A 24,458-nucleotide genomic window follows, 5' to 3' on the forward strand; every position below is an offset into this window, starting at 1 on the left:
AGCAGAGAGCCCGATGTGAGGCTCAATCCCAGGACCCCGGGGCCATGACCTGAGCCGAAGGCAAATACTCTAACCCACTAAGCCACCCAGGCGCCCACAGGGACCCTTTAAAAATAGGAACTTGGAACTTCTTTGCTTCCTCATACTTGGAATAAATCCAGATCATTTTTGTTTTGTTTTGTTTACCATGGCCTGTCTGGCCTGACCCTGTGTCCCTTACCTCACCTTTCTCTTGTTACTCTATTTCTTACTGTTGTTTAACCAGGAATGGACTCTCGTCTCAGAGCTTGGGTACCTGCCATTTCCTTATCCTGGAACTCTCCTGTGCTTGGCTTTCCCCCTCAGTTCATTCAGAACTCTTTGCAAAGTTCAACAGCATCTCTTGACACTCTCCATTCCCTCATCCTGTTTTCTTTTTTTCTTCAGAGTACTTCCAACTTCTGAAATTGTCTTACACATGTTTATTGTCTATTATTCCTCCAAAAATGTAAAAAGGGGTTTTTATTTATAAGTACATCTCTGCCTAGAGAAGAATGCCTGTAGGGACTTAATAAGTAATTTTTGAGAGAATGATTTATTTCATTCTCATTACAGTCCTAAGAGATAGATATTACTGAATGCCCACTTCATAGGTTGACCAAATTGAATCTTAGAGGAGTTAAATAAACTTACCCCAAACCCACTGAGTTCTGAAGTTAAGAGAGCAGGACATGCCTTGGGTTAGCTTTGACTGGTATGTATTTCAGATATGATCAACTGGATACATTATATACACAAGTAGCAAATCTGATTGGAGAACAAGTTATGCGGGAGAGAAAAAACAATGTATAAAAGTTTTTATTTTCCCAAGGGGAGAAGCTCACAGGTGATGGTTACATTCTTGAGGCTAAAGAAATGTATTATATAGCTAAATAGGACCCAGTTATAGAACCTTGAGCCCTGAGACCACTGGGGAGTAGGAATAGAAGAACCAGTATTAGAGCAAGTCTCCTGGCAGTGTACAAGGAGGCAAGGAACCAACGGGGTTTGGGACTGTTGGAGCAACTTAGTTAGCCAGTAGGCCTAGGTCTCTGCAGTGAGTTGGAGTTCCCTGAGGCAGCACTTGAGTACAGAAATCAGTCATAAACCAAATGATTTTAAGTTGAATACTTCCTGCCATTAGTGTGTTTGTATGCTTACAAGCAAGAATAGCAAAAATGGAAAACCATAAAGAAAAATAATGGAGAGATGGTATTAGATGTGATTGACATTAGGCTGGTCACCCAGCTCTTCCAGGGATGGGTGTGTTGCCCAGCTGGGGGAGTGGCTGAGAGATATAAGTAAAAAGGCCTGACTACTTTGATCCAATCGAGGCCCAAGTACTTCAAGTCCCCTGCAACATGTACTTCTGCAGAACCTCATCTGTGATAGTAGATTTAGTTGCTCAGCTAACAAAATGTCTCTATTGGTACACTGGCACCAAGAGTGGTAGGTTCTGGTTGTCTAGTGGTGAGCACAACAGTCATACTCCCTGGCCTCCTATGGATAATCACTTAGTGAGTGGGTAGAGGTTAAATAAAATAAAAAATTAAAAAAAAATATGGTACTAAAGTGCCATTAGTGTCTGGAAAAACATAAAACCCCCATAATATTGACAACTCTATTAGTTAACATATATGTAAAGTACTATTTTCATGTTAAAATAACAATATGGATATTTACTCAGAGCACTTTATCAAAATAACACCACAACAAAATTATTGGTATAACAAAATATTTATTTATTTAATCCTTTTAAATCTTTAATCTAAGTCAACCACTCAGTTACTTATGTTCTCATCAACTTAGATCATTGGCAAAATCAAAGAATACATACAGACTTTTGATATGAAAAAGGCAAATATGGACTCTAGTAGGGATCTTTGTTTCTACCTGCCCACCATCCACTACTCTTACAATGGCACCTGACTTTCCTGTGGTGAACTGCCTCTCTCCTACTATGGGTCCACGAGGTATACATCTAGTAATCAAGATTAGTACTTTTCTGTCCTGGCTCACAAATGTGTAATCCCAGGCAGACCAATGTCAAAGAGGTCCTGGATTTAGCCGGAACTATTACGCAAGAAGCTCTTATTCCCAGGGAATCAGAAAGCCGGCAAAACATCAGTCTGGAGCTCCTGGTGGCCATTATTTTGCCTAAGAAGGAAGCCAACTGAATCCTTTAAAAACAGGTTTTGGAGAGTAGCTTAAAACTGGGGCACTAGATCTTAAGTCTCAAAACAACAGGGTCTTATCATTGTCAGATTATGACGTTATAATGCCATCTTTGAAAATAAATACACACTCATCCCAAGTCTCCGAAATCATTTTAGAATCTACCCTCTTTCTAGGAAGTAGCAAAATGAGAGAATGTTTTTAGTAGTCTGACAAAAACTGTCCATTATTCTCAACATTAAAAACTGAATGCAATGATTTAAAGCAAAGTAATACATTACTGTGTGCATAATATATACAGAATCATGTGGTTTCTAGTGATTAGAATTTCGTACTTGCAAAGGAATAGAAGACAGTGGCTGAGAAGCACATCCCCTCCTAAACAGTATGCTTAGGATGACTAATATTAAGGATTTGAACATAATACAGTTTTCCTCAGAGGAAACAATCTTAGTTTCTAAAGAGCATTCACTTCTGACATCTCAATTCCTGATTTTAGTGGCTGCACACTGTGTACCTCTGTGCCACACTTAGGACAAGTAAAGTACACGTCAAATAAGAAACTACTTTTAACACAGTAGTAACAGAAGATGTGCTCACATCCTATGGTGTGAGGCATGGTGGGCCACTCTCCACACAGAGAACACTGTTTGCCACTGGTGGATAACGTATTGTCACTATTAGAAGCACCAGTAAGAGGAATACACCATGAAGACAACTTAGCTTTCAATTTCTGGATATTAATAAGTGGTAAGAGAAAAATCAGAAACTCAGCAAAACCATGCCAGAGAAGTTCCCTATTCATATACTCAAAGCCAACTTCACGTATGTTTTGGGGCTTGCAAAATACAGAACGAATGCCTAGGAGACGTTCTGTCAAAGTTGCAAACTTGCCCCTCTGAAGGAAAATCAGGAAATTAATGAGCCCACCTAATTTAAAAAGTCCAACCATGATATTTATACACTGCCTGGCTTTCCCAAATGATGCCAAATGACGGTTTCGAAATAGGTCATAGCAGCGCTCTTCCAGCCACGTCCCGCCAATTGTACACACAGCATACCACAGCTTCTGATTCTTACTTGGTGGCTGGTACCTCAGCTTTGGGGAAAAATCATTTTTATACTGAATATTCAAAATGGATTGTCCCACAGTGGCATTTTTAGAATAGATGGTGAATCGCCACAAGAAAAGCCACAGTAATGCTTTCACCTCTGGTTCAAAGTGGGCTAACAGCCCTGGCTTAAATCCATGAAAGCACTGAGAAAACTGGGACCAAACTAACTGCTCCAGGGCCTTGTTCAGTTCAAGCGCATCCAACTGACTTATTCTCAGCACTCTGTTCGTCCTTTTCATGTTCTCTTCTCTGGAAGCCATGTCTTCTTGGAGGGTTTCTAGGGGTAAAGTACAATTAGGGAACATCAAACATTTGCAAGCTCGTACCATCTCCTCAACCTACGCATCTCAAACTGCAATACCCAAATGACCAGGGCCCACTGAAGATGGAGCTGGCAGTAGTTGTCAAGCAGCAGCAAACAATCACCTCTTATATGGAACCTTCCCTTTCTTCCCCCACTCCTCCCTCCCTCCCTTCTTTTCTTTGCTCTTCTTCTTCTTCTCCGCCCCCGCCCCCCGCCCTTTTCTGGACCCTCTTCATCAAAGGAATAACAGGTTATAGCAAGTTGTACCCTTTTTCCACAGATATCTCCATGTAATCCTCCTTGGTCATTTTAGCAGGGAGATAATAAAATCCTGATACTAACAGTGATGAGCCTAAATAATAACATGACTAATGGAGAAATACATGAACTTAATAAATATAGAGAACTCTATGGAACATTCTAATGGATGGTAAGTCAAGACCTCAGGTTAATTGCCAGCACTTCTACTGACTCCAAAGGTATATATATTTTTTAACAAGTCATTTAATCTTTCTGAAATATGTTTTATTATCTATAAAGTTAGGAGAAAAAATTAAATGAACAATCAGTGTTTATTATGCTATCACACTATGGCAGAAACTGAGTACTAGCACAAAACAACATGAGTGCGGAAATGCTGTTATTCAGATATTAAGAAGATACACATCATACAGTCTTCTAAGAAAAACATGATGTAGAAGTATATACAAAGACTATTTCATAAATTAACTAAGGAATTCCAGAGGTACTAAGGGGACAAAAAACTTTTAAAATGAATTAGAAAAAGCTGATTAATGGTTAGCTAGGTATGACTGACTCATTCAAAACACACTTATTAAATGCCTATTATGTACATGCCACAATGACTAAAACACTCTGGCTGCTATTGTCAAGGAGTGTACAGACCAGGTTAGGTATTTTACTTATTATTAAAAAAACTGGTAAATTCAAACTATGACAAGAAATCTGTTTCAGCTTAGTTTCTAAAATCAGCCCTGAACACATGGAGCTTGATCTAGATCATGCACGATTTCTGGGCCTTCAAAAGGCCTAGTGCACTAATTTAACACTAAGTTATAGAGGGAGGCATGTATCCCACTTAAGTTCATTGTCACCGACAGTGTGGCCATTGTGATCTTGGACAAGTGACTTTACCTAGTTCTGCTTTATTTTTTTCACTTACAGAACTGAAGGCCAGAGATAAAATGACCTCTAAGTTCTTTCAAATTCTATTTATGATTTTTACTAAAAAGATATTAAATGTAACTTGTTAGAAGTTAAAGGACTGAAAGGTACATCCTAAAATAAAGTTGCACCTCTTGAAACTGGGAATGTATTTGACAATTAAGGAGGTTTTGGTTTTCTGACAATTACAAGGTTTTACAGAGGATGTTTTTATCTATCTCTTTATTTATGCAGAGGATGTTTTTAAATTATTCGTGGATCTTAGATGACTTAGTGGCAGAAGACTACATACCTAACAAGTTCAAGCATAGGAAACAAAAGCACCTACTGAATAATAGGTGTTTATTGCTGCTTTCTTCTCAGTCTAGATACTTGACAGGAATGCTTCTCTCCCATAAACATCATCTGCCTTCTAGGGTCATCTCACCCCTTTTCCCTTTCCTGCAGTCCCTCAAAATTTCACAGTTTAGAGGTATGGGGGTGGGCGGGATTTTGCCACAAGTTCTGTGAAATCCTTGCCTCATACTAGCGGGAGCTATAGGAAAAGAAGACGGGGGTTAGAACCGAGGTTCCTTTCTTCTCTCTACAAATCTCTTCAATCCCCAAGGTTTTGCTCTTTGCCCCAAATATTTTTCTAATCCATTCACTACCCTATCCCCTGCAGGCCTCTGCCTAAATTCAGCAGCTCTCATCTCTCTGTTGGATTACATCTAATTGGCCTATCCCACCTTCTGCCTTTTTCAGTGCATTTCCCACACTGCAGTTGTTCAAACACAAGCCTCCCAAACTATCCCAGCTTGCTTTCCTGCCTAACCTGTTGACCTCTAGTCATAAGGTGCCCCCTTTTCTTGTTCCCTAGTGAACATTTATGGTCTGTTCCCTCTATCTGGAACAGTTTGTTCCTGTGTTTTATTGAAAAATTCAGTTTTCAGTTTTTAAGTACTAAATTTTTAATAGGGGCTTAGGCATCACTTCCTTCTGACTCTCCAAACTTGAGTTGGCTGCCTCTTCTTGCTGTTCCCTTAGCACTCCATTCTTCACTTTCTTGGCCTCTATGTACTGTACACAGGCTACTTTTTAAATTGTCTACTTCCTCCACTAGAGGATAAACCCTGTTGCAAAGACGGAGTCTTGTTACAGTTGAATTTTAGCAACCAGCACAGCACTCAGTGCACATAATGCACACTACACGGACTAGATGAAGAAGATAAAGAAGGAGTAGGTGAAGGACAGAAAACACAAATCCTACCCAGTAGCCTTTAAAATTATTTCAAATTATCGTATCTGGACTATCGATTATTACCTATTTCAACATGTTTGTCATACAACTGCTGTTTACCAGTTACTGCTATAATAGTAAAACTGACACAGTCTCCACCCCTGGTGGAGACTACAATGTAGTGAGGTGAGGGGTGGGTAAGAATGTGCCATATAAAATAATAAACAGGCAATTACAATAAGGTGTTAGCAGTGATATGCAAGGGGAAATTCAGGGCATTATTTTTGTCATTAGACCTCAGAAGGTCAGAGAAAACTTCAAAGAGATAATATCTCGACAACTACCTGAAGGATCAGCAGTGTCAGTCTGGTAAAGGAAGGTAAAGGAATGTCATACCAAGCAGAAAGAGAGCAGGTGACAAGGACTGAAGGTGCAAGGACAAAGGGCTGGAAAGGAAACAGGAGACCAAAAGTAAAAGCCAAATTGTGGAGACTGTATTTTATCAAAATGGTAGTGGGGACTGGATGGTTTAAGAAAAGAACTAATCAAATTTTTGGACAGCTTGTTCTGGCCACATTCAGAATGGGTTTGAAGCTGAAAAGACTCGAGGCGGAGAGACCAGTTAAGATGATTATATGATTATTAAAGTGATCAAGGAGAAAGTTCTAAATTATAAGGGCATCAGCAGGGATGGAGAAAAACCGCTATCTTTAAAGCCATGAGTTAGAAGTGACATGGTTTAATGAGAAATAAGCCAAGAATAACTGACTTGAGTAACTACATGGTGGTAGTCCAGCTCTCTGAAATAGGAAACCCATGCAGTGATACAGGTTTCAAGGGAGAGGTAATAACCACAGTAGTGTCAGAGATCTGAGGCTCCTATGAGACAGCTAAAGCTCAGTAGGCAATTGTGTGGAGACAGGAGAGAAAATCTGGGTGGAGATTTTGTTGGGGGGGGAGTGTGTCCCTCCGGTAGGACTATCCGACTTTAAATCTACTTGATCTACTTAAACGCTAAGATCAGGAAGGCAGTGAACTAAGCAGGAGCAGTAGATCCTGCCCACCTAAAACACGCTCTGCTTTCTTTGTAATAATATAATCTTATTCTCATAGTTTTCCTGTTCCAGCTAGCATGGCTGTTCAACAGTTTTATTCACTGGCATCACATCCATCTTTGGGCTTTCAATCCCTCTATGCCACAGTCTTCACCATCAGTCCTGTCCTTCTTGGCTACTGGTTTTCAAACCTGAGCATTTATCATGATCACTTAGATTTCTTAAGACTGTAGTGTCTCAGAGCCAGAGTTTCTGAATCAGTAAGCCTGGAATGGGAGCCAAGAATCTGCATTTCTAACAAGCTTCCTGGGGATGTTGAGAATGAATGGGCTAGTCACTTCAAAGTGAAGTTCATTAATTTTTCTGGCATATCTACCATCCATACAGCTCCATGCTGCCTGCCAGCCCTCACATTTATTTCTGTTTAGTTCTCATCCCTATATCCACAAGGGCTGTTACAAATCTTACACTGACTCTGGCTCCCCCTTTCTTCGGTTAAGTAGATCCTGTGAGATTAGAGACTACTCCATGAATTCCACAAAGGCTATGGACATCAATACATCCTAGCCCTGCTGGGTGCTTGGGATGCAAAGATAAACAAAACATCTTGGCTCTCACTTAAGGACCCTAACCAAGGTCTAGTAAGCGAAGCAGGCAAGTAAACAGACAACTAGGATACTAACAAAGGCATATGGTATCACAGGTTCTCAAAGACAGTATAGAACATTTGAAACTATCTCAACAGGAAAAGAATTCTAAAATCCATGCAAAAACTTCAATAAATATTATTATTCTCACTTTTCCTGCAGTTTACAAATTTTCTCTAGTTTATAGGCATTATGTAATTGAGGAAACAATTTTTTTTTTTTTTTTAAACCCCAGAAGCAAACTAAAATCCACAAAATGTTTGCATACATTTACCAAATCATCTCTATTACCTCATTATTACCTCTGGGATAAAGTACAAACTTCTCAGATACAACCTAGCCCAGGTCTGTGCCACCCCCCTCAGTCCTAACTCTGGGCCTTTTCCCATGTATCCAAAACACTCGCCTTCCCTGCCAACTCTTCCCACTGCCCACAACTCTCTGCCCTTCACATTCCAACTTTATTTCAACATTTTCTCTGTGAAACCTTCATAACTATCTCCAACTCCTATTATCACCACCTTTAACTTTGACAGCAATTGTCTGTGCCACTCACTTGAGCCCTCAACCATCCTGTGATTTCAGTCATGTCAGTACATCTTCTTTCCCTAGTTTATCTGTAAGCTAGTTAAGGGAAAGTGCCTTATCTTACACTTATTTCTCAAAGCACCTGCCACCTAAAAAGAGAACGATTTCTAGCTCAGTTTCACTCATGCAAAATTCTACAATCCTTCATGGTGTGTGGGAATATAGCATATGACTTCTCTACTGTCACAGTGTCTACAACTCTGTTATCTTTCCCAGATTTCATATTCTGCAGTCAGCAAAGGAAGTTCTCAATTATTGTCAAATTACCCTTGAAAGGCTCTGACCATACTGGACATGGACAGAAGTTCAGCACTACCAGATCCCTCCTCTCACCTCTCTCACATCCCAAGAATTGGACTGGATAGAGTGCTATTTTTTTTGAGTATCAGTTAAAATACATGGCCTGTGTTAGAGGACCAGTTATGCCAATTCATGTATCTTTAAAGATACATGAGTCTGACTGATTAGAGTCATAATCAGTTCTGCATTATGGCTGATGGATTTGTTACAATTGTAGAATAAACCCAAGGATGGACTCACAGTAGTTGCTCAATGTTTGTTGAATCTATGTGCAACAGAATGAGAAATTTGGTAGTTAATTGGTATACTGACTGAATACTATATGAGAGCATCTGGATGAACTGAATGGTGAGGGAAGCCTTCTCTTCCTCAGGTTTCTTACTCATATTTAGTGAAAAAACTGGTCTGAGGGAGTGATGTCTCAGAATCATCCATTTCAAATACTTCATTTCTGGAGGAATCATACTTATTATTTAGCAAACATAGGAATTTTTAATGGCTGCCAGAAAAGGAGACTTAACACACTCTAACCAATCCAATATTTAATAATCTTTATTATCAAAAAATTCTTTCTTATCCCTTCTGTTACAGTTTAACATTTTTTTCCTTTCCTCTTTTTCTCCTTAGGCCTGGCCTCAGTGTAGATTAACAACAGCTGGGCTCGATCTCCTCCCTGTGTAAGACTCTTTAATGGACCAAAAGACTATCATTAAACTGTTCTTCAGCCTTTGCCTTTCCAGATGAGTAATTTCTCTATTTTTTTTGTTTTAGGTTTTATTTTCCAACATTTTAGTCATTTTTGTGACTTCTTTCAGTTGTAAACATAGAACAGACACTGTCCATTACACACCATAGTCAAAGCAGAATACTCCTCCTTTGCTCTACATTCATATTTAGGCAACTTGACAGTAGAAAAAAGTATATTTAAAATCAATCAGACCTGAGCTCCAGTTCCAGCTTTGTTACTTATTTGTTATGTGATCTTAGAAAAAGTCATTACCTCAGATTCTTTTTTTCTTCTTAATTTTAGGGAGAGGCATGGGGGAGGGAGGAGGAAGAGAAATCTCAAGCAGACGCCATGCTGAGTGTGGCACCCAGCACGGAACCTGATGTGGGGCTTGATCTCACGACCCTGAGATCATAACCTGAGCTGAAACCTAGAGGCCAATACTTAGCCAACTGTGCCATCTAGGCACCCCTACCCTCATATTCTTCAAAAAGTTGGGAAGAATAGCTACCACACACACAAAGTTGTTGACATTAAACCCAGATAATGTTATGAAAGTCTGGAAACTGGAAAGTATCATTATTACTACATTATTGCTGCTTTGGCTAGGGATGGGCATAAGAAGAAAAGGAGTCTAAGTCGATTTTGGCAAATTTATTTCAAAAGACTGAAATTTTCATTATTACTTATATTAATACCTCAATTTGTGGTGAAAGAACTTTTTTCTCCTCCAGGAAATACTAACTACAAAATTAATATATAATTGTGGTAGTAAACAGTGAACATGATGTCACTATTATGCGTGCACATGGAGGCGGACTAGGTGGGAAGGGACAGAGACATGGTTCAGTGGAACACATCACACTCCTGTATCTTATCTGAAAGGAGATTATGGAGGGGGAATTCTGCGAGCCTGGGGATGGGCTTCAGCATGACCTGCTCCTTGGATATTTAACCCTCATCGATATGGTAATGCCTATTATCAGGAAGCAAAGAAACTTCAGGAATGCACACTGATAATATCTGACTCTAGGGTGCTTTGCTGAAATAGGGCATGGTACAGGCAGTCCACAGAGGCATCCAATTGTGGTTCATCACTAACATGTCACACTCCATTCCTCTTCCTTTCTTTTTTCTTCTTTTCAGGCAGATACATTCATTCTAGAATATTGGCTTCAGAGATGGGTAGGGCCCAGCAGTAGAAGAAACTTATAAAATAGAAATAACTAGAAGTTTAATCAGTCTGATCATGGAAACCTTTACCCTCCACTGCTGTACAACAATATTTGCCCACAATATTTTCTGTAAAGCACAGAAAAATATCATAAATGCCTTGAAGTCACAAAGTTATTTTCAAAATAATATAAGGAGTGTGTTTTAGTGAACACTAATTCTCTGAAAAATGGCTCAATTTAACTAATATTTTTTGAGTGCTTACCAAATGCCAAGCAATCTCCTAGGTACCAGGGATTTAAGCCAAAAACTTAACTCTCAGTTCACTTCCTTTTATTCAAGCTTTTTTAAAGAAATAGAACGTTACTATAATCAGGACTAACCAAAACAAAGAATGAATCTTGAAATGTGAAGACACCATGAAGGATCACAGAACTCCCCTGGCAGAAAAGAAAAAAAATGACATTTAAGACACAAGAACAGGCTGTGCAAACCCCAGATATGTGCAAGCCATGAAACCTGGCCATGGTTTATCTGGGAGATACTGGGGTGAGTTCCAAAAGGATATGCCTCCTTAGTGATTTAACCTTTATTCACTGTGGCTGTGCCTGTTACCTGGAAGCAAAGACTCAAGTCATCTGCCATGACTGAGCAAAACAGGCCAGCAGGAGAGGCTGGCTGAAGAGTTAACCCACTGCAAAAAGCCCACTGTAGGGAAACCGGAATGATTTCACAGGCATGAACAATCACTAAGGAGAAGAGACATAATGAGATATATTTTTAAAAGTTGAATCTATTGATAGCAGAGTTCAAGAAGAAAACAAATGCTAAAGCTCCTGAAGACCAGTGAGAGGGTATGTACTACAATACAAGGCCCTTAACGAAGGTGCTAATAACTTTCTAAAAGAGTTAAAGTAATGGACTGCTTCATTAAGAACTAATCAAAATCAAAAAGATTATGGCGCCTTCACATTTTTGGATCAAAAATCCCCCCTCCTTTTTTTTTTGTAAACCAGTACTTTCCTGATTCTGTTACACTGATTGCCATCCACACCCAACATTAAGCCAGTCTATTTCTACTTACCTTCAGGAATTTAGTTTAAGTAAGGTTTAGTGATCCCCATATTACAGGTTCTTGTAGATTAGTATCTAGTTTCACAAAAGTAGGCTCCAACTTGAATAGTTAAAAAAAATACAAACTAATCTTTTTCTTTAAAGCTGGGATTGTTCAGAATTGAAACGAACACCATCAGATTTAATTCAAATTGATTTTTCCAGAATGTCAAAAAACAGGCAATACCTTTTCCTACTCTGCCATGAAATCTCATTCTTTTAATACACAATTCTATAACCCTTTCCCTTCTCAATCCCCATTTCCCAAATTGCACTAATTTAAGATTCTAAAGGGCCAACGCAGAGGGAAACATTTATAGTCATGCAAAGAGACTCATAAAAATAATTAAAAGTGTAATTGGCATTACACAGTATGTGTTTAGTGAAGGATACTACTACATTAAGGATATGGAAAAAGATAGTCAAGGCAAATTATAGCATCTATAGGGTTAGTCTGATTAACTTATCCCATAAATATGTTTAGACAAAATGATCTAGCACTAAAAACTATTAAAAAGGTCCCCTGCTGACGTTTTATCACTAGACATGTCATACAGCTTTTCTTTCAGAAAAAAAAAAAAACCCTGAAATTTGTTTACGAAGAGCAGTAATATATAAACCTATTTTTAAATAGCTCATCCTTTTTTTTTTTTAAGATTTTATTTATTTATTTGACAGAGAGAGACAAGAGAGACACAGCGAGAGAGGGAACACAAGCAGGGGCAGTGGGAGAGGGAGAAGCAGGCTTCCTGCAGAGCAGGGAGCCCGATGTAGGGCTCCATTCTAGGACCCTGGGATTATGACCTGAGCCGAAGGCAGACACTTAACGACTGAATCACCCAGGTGCCCTTATCCTTCCCTTTTATGCTTTCCATTACCCCAAATAAAAACTTTGTCATCTATATCACATCCCAAAACCAAAACAAACAACTGAATCACACTAAAGAAGGAAGAATTTTCAGAATGTATTTCTGAGCTTATACTGAGTATAGTACAAATTATGAATGAATGTATTTTATTTAAAACATGTTATTGACAGAAATCTATCAATAATAATGTGAGTATTGTCAAGGGCCTGTCAATATTAATGTAATTATGATTAAGAGGATAACATGGATTTTTAGCTATAATACCAAGTAACATCTCCTACATTGCTGCTATCAATATACACATTATTATTGACCTGTTCCGAGACTCTCAGTACTAGATGTATTACCATTAGGCATATTTGTCAATGCATGCTGCCTACAAAAACTCTACATTTAAATTTACAGTCCTGTAAACTTTGTCAGCAGAAACATGTGATTCCCAAGTATCCTCTAAGGTACCAAACCCATGTATGCACCCACTGCCAAGCCATCCTTTTTCAGATCCACAATAATGAACTAGTTTTTAGTATGACAATGCTGCTGCCACACTATCCTGAGGGTTCAAGTAATCAAAATGGATGAGACAATATACTAATTTTTTTCCTTTTAGGTTTGAAAAAATTTTAAACTTATGTTTCATATTATGAGGTTATGTGAATAAAGTTCTATAACTGGAGATCTTAAGCTTTGAACCTACACCCTACTTTTTATTTCCTTTGTGTAGTCAGATAGATTTACTGTCCATTGTATTGAAATCAATACTAATAAATGGGACATGCATCAAAGAGGGATTTAACAGGACACCGATTCCCAGAACACATTTCAAACATGAGCAAAAGAAAAAAAGCTATGACTGAGACCCATTAGGACACTGTGACCTCTGGCACTGTGAATAGGCCTAAAAATCAACAACCAGAAGTTCAAATCCCACTTCTGCCACAGGCTTGCTAAATGACCTGTCACTACTCTTTTGTTCTACTCTTTCATCAAATATAAAGCAAGTTTCAATAATTTATAGATATCAAATGTTATATATCCAAATTATGCTCTTTGGATATGGATAGGATATGTTGAAATTTTAAAGTTCTATTGTAGACACTAGACTTCTTCTAGCTATATACTTAACGCAATCCTCATCAAAACCCAAACAGGAATTTTCTTTTTGGGACTGGTAGTGAGTACACAATAAAATGTTTTAGGATAAACTTCAAAATCTCATAAATTGCTCAAAAAGATGAACAAAGATAAGTAACTTGTCCTAGCAGATGGGAAATATAGATATATTTTTTAATTTGGAAAAAAAAGGGAACTCAAATCAAATACTATCATCATCAAGATTATAATTAGTCTTAAACAACTGAGTACCCAATTTCATTTACTTATTTAAGACACTTATTCAAGTATCTAAAACTAACATCAATGTTTCCCTCTGGTTTTTTTAAACCTTAAAACAGAATTTTCAATACCCTGGCCTAGCTTTACAAATACATTTTTAAGAGAAAAGCATGGCACTCATAATCTTCTCTTTTAGAAAGTTGATACTTCTGAGTCTTTAAGAGAAAAAGCATGTTGTGAAAATAAAAAGCAGATGTTTGAGTGAATATGGGGAAAGAGAGTTAAACTGGTTCTGATTAGTTCTGTATCTTAGACCAGGTTCACCAACAGGCTGTGTGACTTTGGACAAGTCATTTTATCACACTATACTCTCTAGCAGTTAAAAGATACAAACATAAATTTCAAAAAATCAACTTTGAAAAGTCTACCTATCTAGAATCCTTATAAGAACTATTTTAGGAAACCTTGGAAGAGGAAGAAAAAAGAACAGCCATTTCCAACTACAGAAATGAAAATGCTGAGTGTGAAAAAGGCTAGAGAAACTGCAGAAATTAGAATGGAACATGAGAGACAGAGACACAATCATAGAAAAAAAAAAAGCAAAAAAGCAAAGCATCTGGAAGACAATACCCACCAATTTATGAGTTTATGACTGAAGTACATGTATACCGCTTACCAGTTATCAAGTGCTAACAAGGGACTATCATACCTAAGTATCCTTTGCAAGATTAAATATTAAATCATTTGATCCTTACCAGTATTATGAAAGAGGTTCTTTTATCATTTACATTTTAAAACAAGGAAACTAAAGCACAGAGAGATTAGCTGACTTGTATAAATCACACAACTAGAAGTGGCAGAGCCATGCTCCGAACTAGTGTCCTTGACTGACAAGGTGTGATGGGCCTAAAAGATGAACAGAAGTACTTTAGAAGGACACCACAGGACATGCAAATGGGGCTATTTTAAAAGTCTAAACACTAAGAGATAGACATGAACTACAGCAAAAATTACACTCCAAGAATGAACAAACAAAGCCACAAGAAATATATGAAGCAACTAGATCTTTAAGTACTCCATAAATTTAGAAAAGTGCTCTAGAACCTAAGAAGAGAATTTTAAATAACTTGCAAATTACTGGCACACATGTTTAACTGCTTATTTTATGGCATTCAAGACAACATGGAGGGACACCTGGGTAGCTCAGTTGGTTGAGCCTATGCCTTCAGCTCAAGCCATGATCCCAGGACTCTGGGATCTGAGTATCTCATCAGCATCTTGCTCAGCAAAGAGCCTGCTTCTTCCTCTGCCTGCTGCTCCCCTTGCTTGTACGCTTTCTCTCTGTCTCTGACAAATAAATAAATCTTAAAAAAAAAAAAGAGAGACAGAGACAGAGACAGACAGACAACATGGAAATATCCACAAAGGAACAGAGGTATTAGCAATGGGAAAAAAGGAAGTACCATGTAATACATCATTGTGTGTGAGGCATTATGTTTTCTTCACACTCTTTATCTCATTTAATCCTCATAACACAGTAAATACTATCATGTCCATTTTAGAAGAAAAAATTAGATGTGAGGAGATTAACAACCTGTTTAGGTTGGACTGACAATCAGTAAATTTCCGGTAAACAGTAGAGAAACTGTGGAACACACAAGGGAAGTTAATAAGTAGTAAGAATATGTGGTAAACCTGGAACAAATTCAATCCCACAGAGCTCAAAGCAAATTTTTTTTCCCTCAAGATCATTCAAAAGACCAGACTGCCAGTCAAGCTTCCAGGACAGTAAATGGGGAAATAAAGCAAAGGACTGTGGTAAAGTTGCCCATGTTGCCTGGGATGCATCTAGAGTACATTCTCTCTCCCTGACTCTACACATGTGGTCAGAAAACCATTCAAAGAGCCTGAATGCCCAATATGAACAAAGGGAGTATGTGGGTGAAAAAATGAGGCATGAGCATTCATTTAATTGTTATGAACACATACTATATGCAAGACAGAGGAAATGCCAATTCATTTAACACTAGAAGGGAACAGTTATACAGAATCAAAATGGAATTACTCGATAGCTCTTGAGTTTTTTTGTCTTAATAGTAAGAAGACAAGACAGCATGGATGAAATTTTATCTCACCTTATTCACAGGCAGTTAAGAAGGGAAAAGTCTGAAAAAAAAAAGAGAACATATTAAATAGAATAAAGCGCAATATAGAAAAGGGCATTTTGATTGTATAGATGGTAAAAGACTGAAAAGTTGTTGATTAACATTGCACAATGGGAAGGACAGAGGGTGCTAGACATCGTCTTCCCTGCTTCCACTTCCACGTAGAGAAATAACAATACTGGCATTTGCAGTGCCAGGATTACATGGGGCAAATGGAGCAGTACAGAGCTCTTCTCCAGAGATTTCTTCCACATACCAAAGGAACTGAAGAGGAACATGGAATGTTTAGAAACTGCTGTCATTTCACAGGAAGGAGGTAAAGGGGACATCCAATTTGTTTTGAAGTTGCCCAAGATAATCAAGGGAGGAAAAAAAAAAAGGAGCAAGTGATTCAGAGCAGAACTTTCGTTCAGAAATAAAGATTGTGCATATGGCATACGTTTTCCGTATGCCATAGGAACCTGAGCACAGTGAGTGCAAGAGAGAAAGAAACTTTAAAATTACCTGAAGCTGTGAGAAAAACATGGGGCTGAGACTTAAAATGCAAATTTACTAGCTATGCAATGTTGGGCAAGGCTGATAACATCTTTAAGATTCAGTCACAGAATATGTAAAATGAAAAATATCTGCCCTTCCTATTGCAAAGATTATTATAAGCTTCAAAATTAAGCAAAAAATTTTATGGCTAAAATACCAGGGAAGAAGGAATAGAGAAGAATAAAGAAATATGATTATGATCACAAAAAATTAAATTTGAAGTTTGTATTTGTTAAACAAATTAGACAATATAGACCTGTTTTTAACTTTTAGTAATAAATTAATGATGAATGTATCTTTCACTATTAAAAAAAGTTACTAATCCAATGAATACACATTGGATACAAATGAGTACTCTGAAACAGAATCATAATGCTAGAAGTAAACCCAGATCACCTAGTCTAAGATATGAATTTAAATTTCTTAACAGAAACACGTTTCAAACAGAACACATACAAGAGCTGTTCTTGTGAAAAGCGGCTGTCTGCTTGGTTTGTCTCTCCCCGGTGTGGCTCCAGGAAATTTATATAGGAATTCTTCTTCAGAACAGATTTCAAACCACAGATTGAATGCTACCCCAACCCCTAAAAATGAAGAGAACAAGGCCATGAGGTAGGGCTGGTCAAAGGAAACAGAGTCAGGACTAGCACTCTATGTTCTTTACTTAGTTTAGTATTCTTTCTACTATGTCCTGTTACTTCCATTTTCTTTATCTTTTTTTTTTTTTAAGGAAAAAATACATACATAACAAATAATAATAAAATAAATAAGCATATATGTACTTTTTAAAAGGTTTTTTGTGTGTGTGTGTTGTTTGGTTTTTTGCTTTTGTTTTTTACTTCTTAAATAATTCCATTATCTTTCTTCTTTTCAGTCCCCTCTGACTCAAATCACTGAACTCTAATAGTTCTGGATACATGTATTTGATAATATGGGCAGATCCGAGAGAAGATAAAGTGAAAAAAAAAAAAAAGAAAAAAAAAGAAGTCGACCATCCCAAGTTTATTTTGTTCAGGTTTAACTAACGAAAACACATTAGGGGAAGACGTTTAGACTGCAAACTGTGGTGTCGATCAAGTCTCAAACTTCCTGTAACTGCCTGAAATGGTTAAGGTAAAAAATTCTTAAGGGGGATCGCAGAATACCAGAATATATTAGATGTGGACATGCAACAACTTGGTCTCGGGAAAAGCCCTTTCACTCAATGTGGTATTTTTGGAAAATGGGACCTAAGAAAAGAAAGAAAGAAACCATGTCTTTTAACTGAAAGCACCAGAAGAAAAATGTCAATTATTTCCGCACTCTCCGTTATCAAAAATCAGTGTTGAATATATAACAAACTAACAGCAAGCAATTATGTAAGACCATTCTCAACAGCTCTTCTTCCCGAAGAAAATTAAAACGGCTTCCAAGTTCACAGGCTTTCAATAGAAACTTAAGCATGGACCTCAATTTCTGTACCAAATATAACACTTTTAAGTATGCGCCATCCGATATTACCTAGTTAGGACACCGCGTAATGTTTTAGAGCCACTCTTAAAAAGCAAATCTCCCCCCGGACAAGGGCGCGGAGAAGATTTTGAAGTATTGCAGAAAGTGACCTCGTGGAAGGCAAAGGAACTCAAAACTAGCTGTGGTTTTTTGTTTTTTGATTTTTTTTTTTTTTTCTTTTAATGGTGCCATTCTGAGACTATTTTCAGGAGCTCGGGCCTACTTCATTGCCTTCCCCAGATCAGACTCTGATTTTGCTTCTTCCAGGAAAACAGAAGCCCATAAACAGACAAACTCAAGCTAAGGGCGACAGCGACAAGGTCGCGAAACTCCACGCCCTCCCAGCTGTAGGGCAGACCGCAGGTTTGCACTCCGGCTCTCTCGGGCAGACACTGACCTTAGGAGTCTGCGAAACGCCCCCGTTCCACGTAACTTTCTCTGAGACATTTTCTGGGAAGCTTGGCTTCTCCTAGCAGAACCTGGATTACCCAGGCTTCCGGAACTCGCGGGCTTCCGGAGCGACGCAGGACCCGGAAGTGTCTGAGAAAAAAGGGGAAATTAAACCAAGGAGAACTAAGCTTCCGAGCGCGGCCCAGCAACAGCGATCGCGGAAGTACCGAAGGGCCGAAGGGCCGAAGGGCCGAAAGGCCGAAGAGCCGAAGAGCCGAACAGGACACCGGCGCGCGTTGATTGGTGGGCTGGCCACTCTGAGGAAACCGTATCTGATTGGCAGGACAGTCGCGAACCCGTCAGCCCCGGGTCGGGGCCGCGCGTGAAGAGGCCTCGGTGTCAAGAGGCCGCGGGGAAGTCGGGGCTCTCTGAGGGCAGGGTTTTCTCTGCCCTCGGACAGCGCGGCGTGCCTCCGGACAAGCGCCGCCGAGTGGCAGTGGGGCGCCTCGGCAGCTCCTCGGCTGGCTTCTGGCTCGCCCTAGGAGAGGGCTCACAGCGGGATAGCCTTTTGGGGAGAGGAGCCTTCGGGGGAGGCGGGCGGTAGCTTCGGGGCAGGAGCCTTTTTGCTGCGCGTGCGTGGCGTGGGTGGGTAGCTTGCTGACTCGTGCAGGTTTAGGAAGGAGGGTCGCCTAGTCCAGTTAGCCGTCCGGCTCCACAGCCTTGGCCCGAGAGGCCCTGGACGCGCTCGCTCGGTGGGGGAGTGAGCCGCTGGGCGCAGCAGGGCGCGTCAGAATGACCCGGGAACGCGTAGAACACGGACAGCCAGATCGCCCACCCCTGGGTAACTAAGTCCGAATTTCTAGGACTGACGCCCGAGGGAACGTATTTTTCGAGCGTTCACCAGGCAATTCTGTGTAGCTCCGTGAACTGCCACTGCCTCCTGATTGGGCAGTACGGACAGTAGTGTCTCAGCTGGCCGGTTCGCTCTGAGCTTTGAAGAGAGGTTAGGCAAACCTTCCTGCACGTAGTAGGTCTTGAGAACGCTTTAGTTACTGCCTCACCCCGCTCTCTTCCCCCCCAGGAGCCCAGTCCTACAGCAGCTGGACTGTGCGATGTCCCAGAGCGTATCCTGTAGAAACAGGATTGCAAGACAGCTTTTTAAGTTGTGTTTTGTTTTGTTTTGTTTTTAATAATTTTTCTGTGGAACAGAGTTCATGTTCTGTTCGCCAGATGATGAAACATTAGGGAGAAAAGAACACTTATTAATGAATCATAACACTGATCAAATTCATTTTTACATCAAAGGTGTACAAGTTAGCCTACTTCTGGCCGCAGTGTTGTTGTCTTCCATCCGTTAAGGAGATCTGGGAAAAAGCAGTCCTAAGAAGGGTGATGTTGATGGTTTCCCGAATTAGTAAACAAACAAAACAAAACAAAACAAAACAACTTCCCAGCACAGGAACCAACAGTACAAATGAGACAGAGTAGCAGCTACAAGTTATTGGGGTGTGTAGTTCACTTAGGCACGGGAGGGGGGATTTTTCTAGAGCCGCAGGTGCCTGATGAGGTCGTTGCTCGCCGCCTGAAATGGGGGTAGGCCAAATGGAGGTCTGAGTAAAACGCACATTGGATTTCTACAGATACGTTATGGGAAAGAAAGAATGTGAACTGTGTCAAAGAATGTGACGCGCTGATATGGGAACGTTTTTGAAAATTTAAAATTACCTATGTGGTTCGGATTACACGTGTTGAATGGTGCTTTTCTGGAGGGTAAGACAATCTTTTTGAAGAAGACCATGGCTTTCACTGAGTAATTGTGAAAGAAGGCAGCCATGTTGTACTTTCCAGGCAGGCCAGCAGATACACTTGCTTTATTTAATTTTTATGAAAGTGGGAGAACACCCCAAAAGAGTAATACAGAGGACATTTTCAGAAAGCCCAAGTTCTAATTCATGGAACCTTATGTATGTCACATGAACATCACAATAGGTGTTACTAATAATAAATGTACCAAGCTAGCAAGATATTTGACTTAGGTTTAATGAATCTGATTCAAAATGTAAAACATGTAGAACATTTAAGATTTTGGTTGAAAATGTTTAAAATAAGCTCCAACTTTTGTCATTTAATGCCTTGATATAGTATACCTCTTTTTAGTTTTCCAGTGAGCTAGTAAACTGAAATTTCAGGGAAGCCTTACTTCTAGTTTTCTATACTTAATTTAAAAATACATTTGTTTTTCATTCCTTTATTTAACAGAAGCCTGCTGGGGCCCAGGGGTATTGCTAAGCAGTGTTGCTATTAAGGTGAACACCCAGGCATGGCCCTTACTCTTTTGGAGCTAATGAGTACCAATTCAGAGACAGTGAAAAAGTAGATAACCGTGGCATAGTGTATTTGGCCTTTGAGTGTTTTACCTCTGTAAATGCAACATGTTAATTGTTTAAACCTAGAATTTATAAATTCCTGTCAACGTGTTAATGAAGAGTCTTATTAGGACTTGGCTTTGGGCTTAAAATATATTAATAAAAAATCAAAGTATAATTCATTCATCCATTAATTATGAGAACTTAAAAAATAGAGTATTTCTTTAACTATAAAGAAAAAGATGAAAAGAATTGTAATAGCATCTTATTTATGATACTTTCTTCTAGCCTTTCAGCGATTTTTAGGTTCTAAGGAATTTAATAATAGAAATGTAAAGGAGACATTGATTTATGCCCCTAACGTAGTTTAGAATTGCTGACTTTAAAAAGTTAAATCCATTTTAGCATATTACATAGTTCTTAAATCAATATATTTGAGTCTTTTAGAAAAAAGTTAAACATAGATCTTATCTTAGTTTACTACTGTTGCTGTAACAAATTACCACAGAGTTAGCAGCTCAAAACAACACCAGGGTAGTGTCATGCAGTTCTGTGGTCCGAAGTCCAACTCTGATCTCACTGGGCCAAAATCAAGACGTCCATAGGCCTGTGTTTCTTTCTACAGGGTATAGGGAAGAATTCTTTTTTGTTTGTTTGTTTATTCAGGTTGATGGCATTCAGTTCCTTACTGTGGTAGTATTGGTTCCATGTCAGCTCATCAGCTGAGGGCATGTTCCCAATTTCTACAAGTCATCTATATTTCTTGGGTGTTGGCCCTCTCTCTTCCTCTTCAAAGCCAGCACAGCTGGATTGAGAGCCTTTCATGATTTCTCTTACCTTTTCTTCAGTTGTTTTCTCTCTAATTGCAGTCTTTTAAGAATCTAATTAGATTGGGCCTGCCTAGGTAATCGTGGATAATCTCTCCATCTCAGGGTCCATAACCTTAACTATGTCTGCCATGTTCTTTTTGCCATGGTAAGGTAGCATATTTACAGTTTCCAGAGATAAGGGCATGGGCATTTTTAGGGGCCATTATTCTGTCTACTGCAGATCTTAATTGGGGCCATGTGGTATATACAGCATTTCTTACCAGTATTCTTACCAGTTGCAGAGTAGGGAAGTCTGTTACCTAACTTCTCATGGCTATTAAGTGATGAAATGAGGATTTGAACCTGCACAGTCTGGCTCCAGAGACTACTACAATATAGTAAAAATTACTTCTGAATGTCTGTATTTACTAAACACAGTTAGTGATAGAGTGACGGGTTCAGGATTTGGTGTCACAATGTCTGGCATCAAATTCTGCCTTTACCAGTTACTGGATGACCCTGAACAAGTTACTCAATCTCTGTGGGTTTCACTTAACAATAACCTGAATTAATAATAACATTTGAGTATTAAATGAGGCCCTGTATGTACAATACTTAGAACAGTGTCTTCACAAATAAGCCATTGCTAGCTATAATTATTGGTGGCAATTCAACATTTAAAAACAGTAGTTAATTGTAAAAAAAGAAATGTTTCTTTTAGGTAATTTCAGTCTCTTCATAAAGTTAGATTTTAAAAATATAATTAAAATTTAAAATAATTTTTTTAATTGAATTTTTTCTTTTGGTATACCACAATGCTATCTCCTTTCTCAGGCACTGATTTCTCCCCACTGCAGTATAACATCCATCTTTTTAGCACTGTTGCTTTCTAGTGTTATCTGACTGTACACCATTAAGCACTTCGTTCAGATTCTACTTGCCCGGTTAATGTCCAAATGACGTAGAAGGGTAGCAGGACACAAAATCCAAATACTCCCTCTCACCATCTGTAAGCCTAGTGTTTACACAGCCATCATTGCTAACTTGTCACTGTTCTTTTGCTTTTATTCCATGAGGGAGGCCCATGGCGTATCCTGGGCCCCTGGCCACAATGCCATCTAATACCACTCCAAATCCCACCCTCTCTTCTCATAATCTCTGCTGCCATTGCCTTATTTCAAGCTCTCATCATCTCTGCACTTTAATCATTTCCTGACAAATCCATGGCCTCCAGCCTTACCTCCCTTCAGTTTTAATCTCTTCTCTGCTCACCCGAGTGATCTTTCTAAAGTACTAACTCATGTTATTCTGTTACTCTTTTATTTAAACCCTTCAGTGTCTACCCCACACACCAGTTCCTACAAACACTATTCCTTTAGAGTCTCTTAACACCAGTTAGGTGCTTCTACTGTAGCATTTAAGTATCACAATTATTTAAGCAATAGTCTTTCCTTCTAAATCATGAACACATTGATAGGGATTAAGAGATGGTTTGGGGGGAGCCTGAGTAGCTCAGTAGATTGGGTGTATGACTCTTGGCTTTGGCTCAGGTCATGATCTCAGGGTTCTGGGATTGAGCCCTGTGTGGGGCTCCACGTTCAGTGGAGAGTCTGTCTCCCTCCCAATTTGCTCCCCACCATGCTCCTAAAAAAGAGATGGTCTTGCCTGAATGAATTTATTATATTATTTTGTCATTATCTATTTACATGGATGTCTTCTGTCACTTAAACTGATTTCTTGAAGGGGAGGCTCATTGTTTTATTCATTTCTTTTTACCTTATTGCCCAAGACAGAGGAGGCACTTAGTAATTGTTGAATGGATAAAAAGGAAAAATAACTTAGAAAACATACAATTGAAAAAAATTCTGCTTAAGCCTAAAACAGTATATAAAGCAACTTACTGGGAATATATAAGGTTATGATTTTAGAAGAAGCATAACTGGTAGTTAAAAGCCTGGACTCTGGAGCCAGAGTACCTAGCTTTGAATTCTGACTCTGCCACTTATTGCAATATGCACTCTTGGACAAGCTAATGAAGCCTATATCTTCTTTGTAAAACAGGGATGGCAAGAGTAAGCATCTCTTAGGGTTAACAGATCAAATGAGTTAATGTTTCTAAAGTATCTATAATAGTGTCTACGACATACTACATATTCTAGAGGTCCTTGTGTATTGTGTTCTAGAGAACACAATAATTTATATTCTCATTGCTTTTGATGATAGCTAATGTCTTTATAACACAGTGATTAAAAAAATAGCCCAGAGTTTTGTGATTGTGATGTTTAGAGACTTTTAACCTTCAGTGATTTTTAATATCTTACATTATACAATGACCACGTATATTCATCGACATCTAGAGAGTACTGTGTATGATTCCTCTCGTGAGTAAGTTACGTATTTCCTCTTTGTATTATTTTTCTATGATCTGCCATGATTTAACAAATTACTACAAACTTATGGCTTAAAAATAACATACATTTATTATCTTATGGTTCTGTGGACCAAAAGTCCAACACTAATCTCACCAGGCTAAGATCAAGTTGTCAGCAGAGTTGCAGTCCTCTGTTGAGACTCTTGGGTAGAATCCATATTCTTGTTTTGAATCCATTTTCTTGTCTCTTCCAGCTTCTAGGAGGTGTCCACATTCCTTGGCTAGTGGTCCTTTTTCTCCATCTTCAAATCTGTAGTCACACCTCTTTCTCTGACTACAGACAGGGAAGGCTCCCTGTTTTTAAAGATTTCTATGATAAGAATTAGGTCCACATAGATAATCTAGGGCAGTGTCCCATGTCAAGGTTCTTAATTGCATTTGCAAAGTCCTATTTGCCATGTAATTTACTCATGGGTCCTGGGGGGTGGGGTTCAGGTAAGGGCATT

The 24,458-nt window shown here is 38.9% G+C and overlaps 1 protein-coding gene across 7 annotated transcripts; it reads right to left on the bottom strand.

Moving 5' to 3' along the window:
* Positions 1-1,736: 1,736 nt before the first annotated feature.
* On the bottom strand, positions 1,737-18,929 carry PEX2 (peroxisomal biogenesis factor 2). 7 transcript variants are annotated; one of them, XM_059394752.1, is made up of 5 exons: positions 18,414-18,929; positions 16,982-17,109; positions 15,959-15,989; positions 10,890-10,946; positions 1,737-3,585 (listed from the first exon to the last, which is right to left on the bottom strand). In XM_059394752.1, the coding sequence occupies exon 5, from the start codon at positions 3,566-3,568 to the stop codon at positions 2,651-2,653; it is 918 nt and encodes a 305-aa protein (XP_059250735.1). In that variant the 5' UTR covers positions 3,569-3,585; positions 10,890-10,946; positions 15,959-15,989; positions 16,982-17,109; positions 18,414-18,929; the 3' UTR covers positions 1,737-2,650. The 7 variants fall into 7 exon arrangements, with proteins under 7 accessions (XP_059250735.1, XP_059250736.1, XP_059250737.1 ...); XM_059394753.1 differs by lacking the exon at positions 10,890-10,946 and adding an exon at positions 15,018-15,187; XM_059394754.1 differs by lacking the exon at positions 16,982-17,109.
* Between the last annotated feature and the right edge of the window lie 5,529 nt (positions 18,930-24,458).

Source organism: Mustela nigripes, chromosome 3, assembly GCF_022355385.1.
Source record: "Mustela nigripes isolate SB6536 chromosome 3, MUSNIG.SB6536, whole genome shotgun sequence".
Taxonomy (NCBI): domain Eukaryota; kingdom Metazoa; phylum Chordata; class Mammalia; order Carnivora; family Mustelidae; genus Mustela; species Mustela nigripes.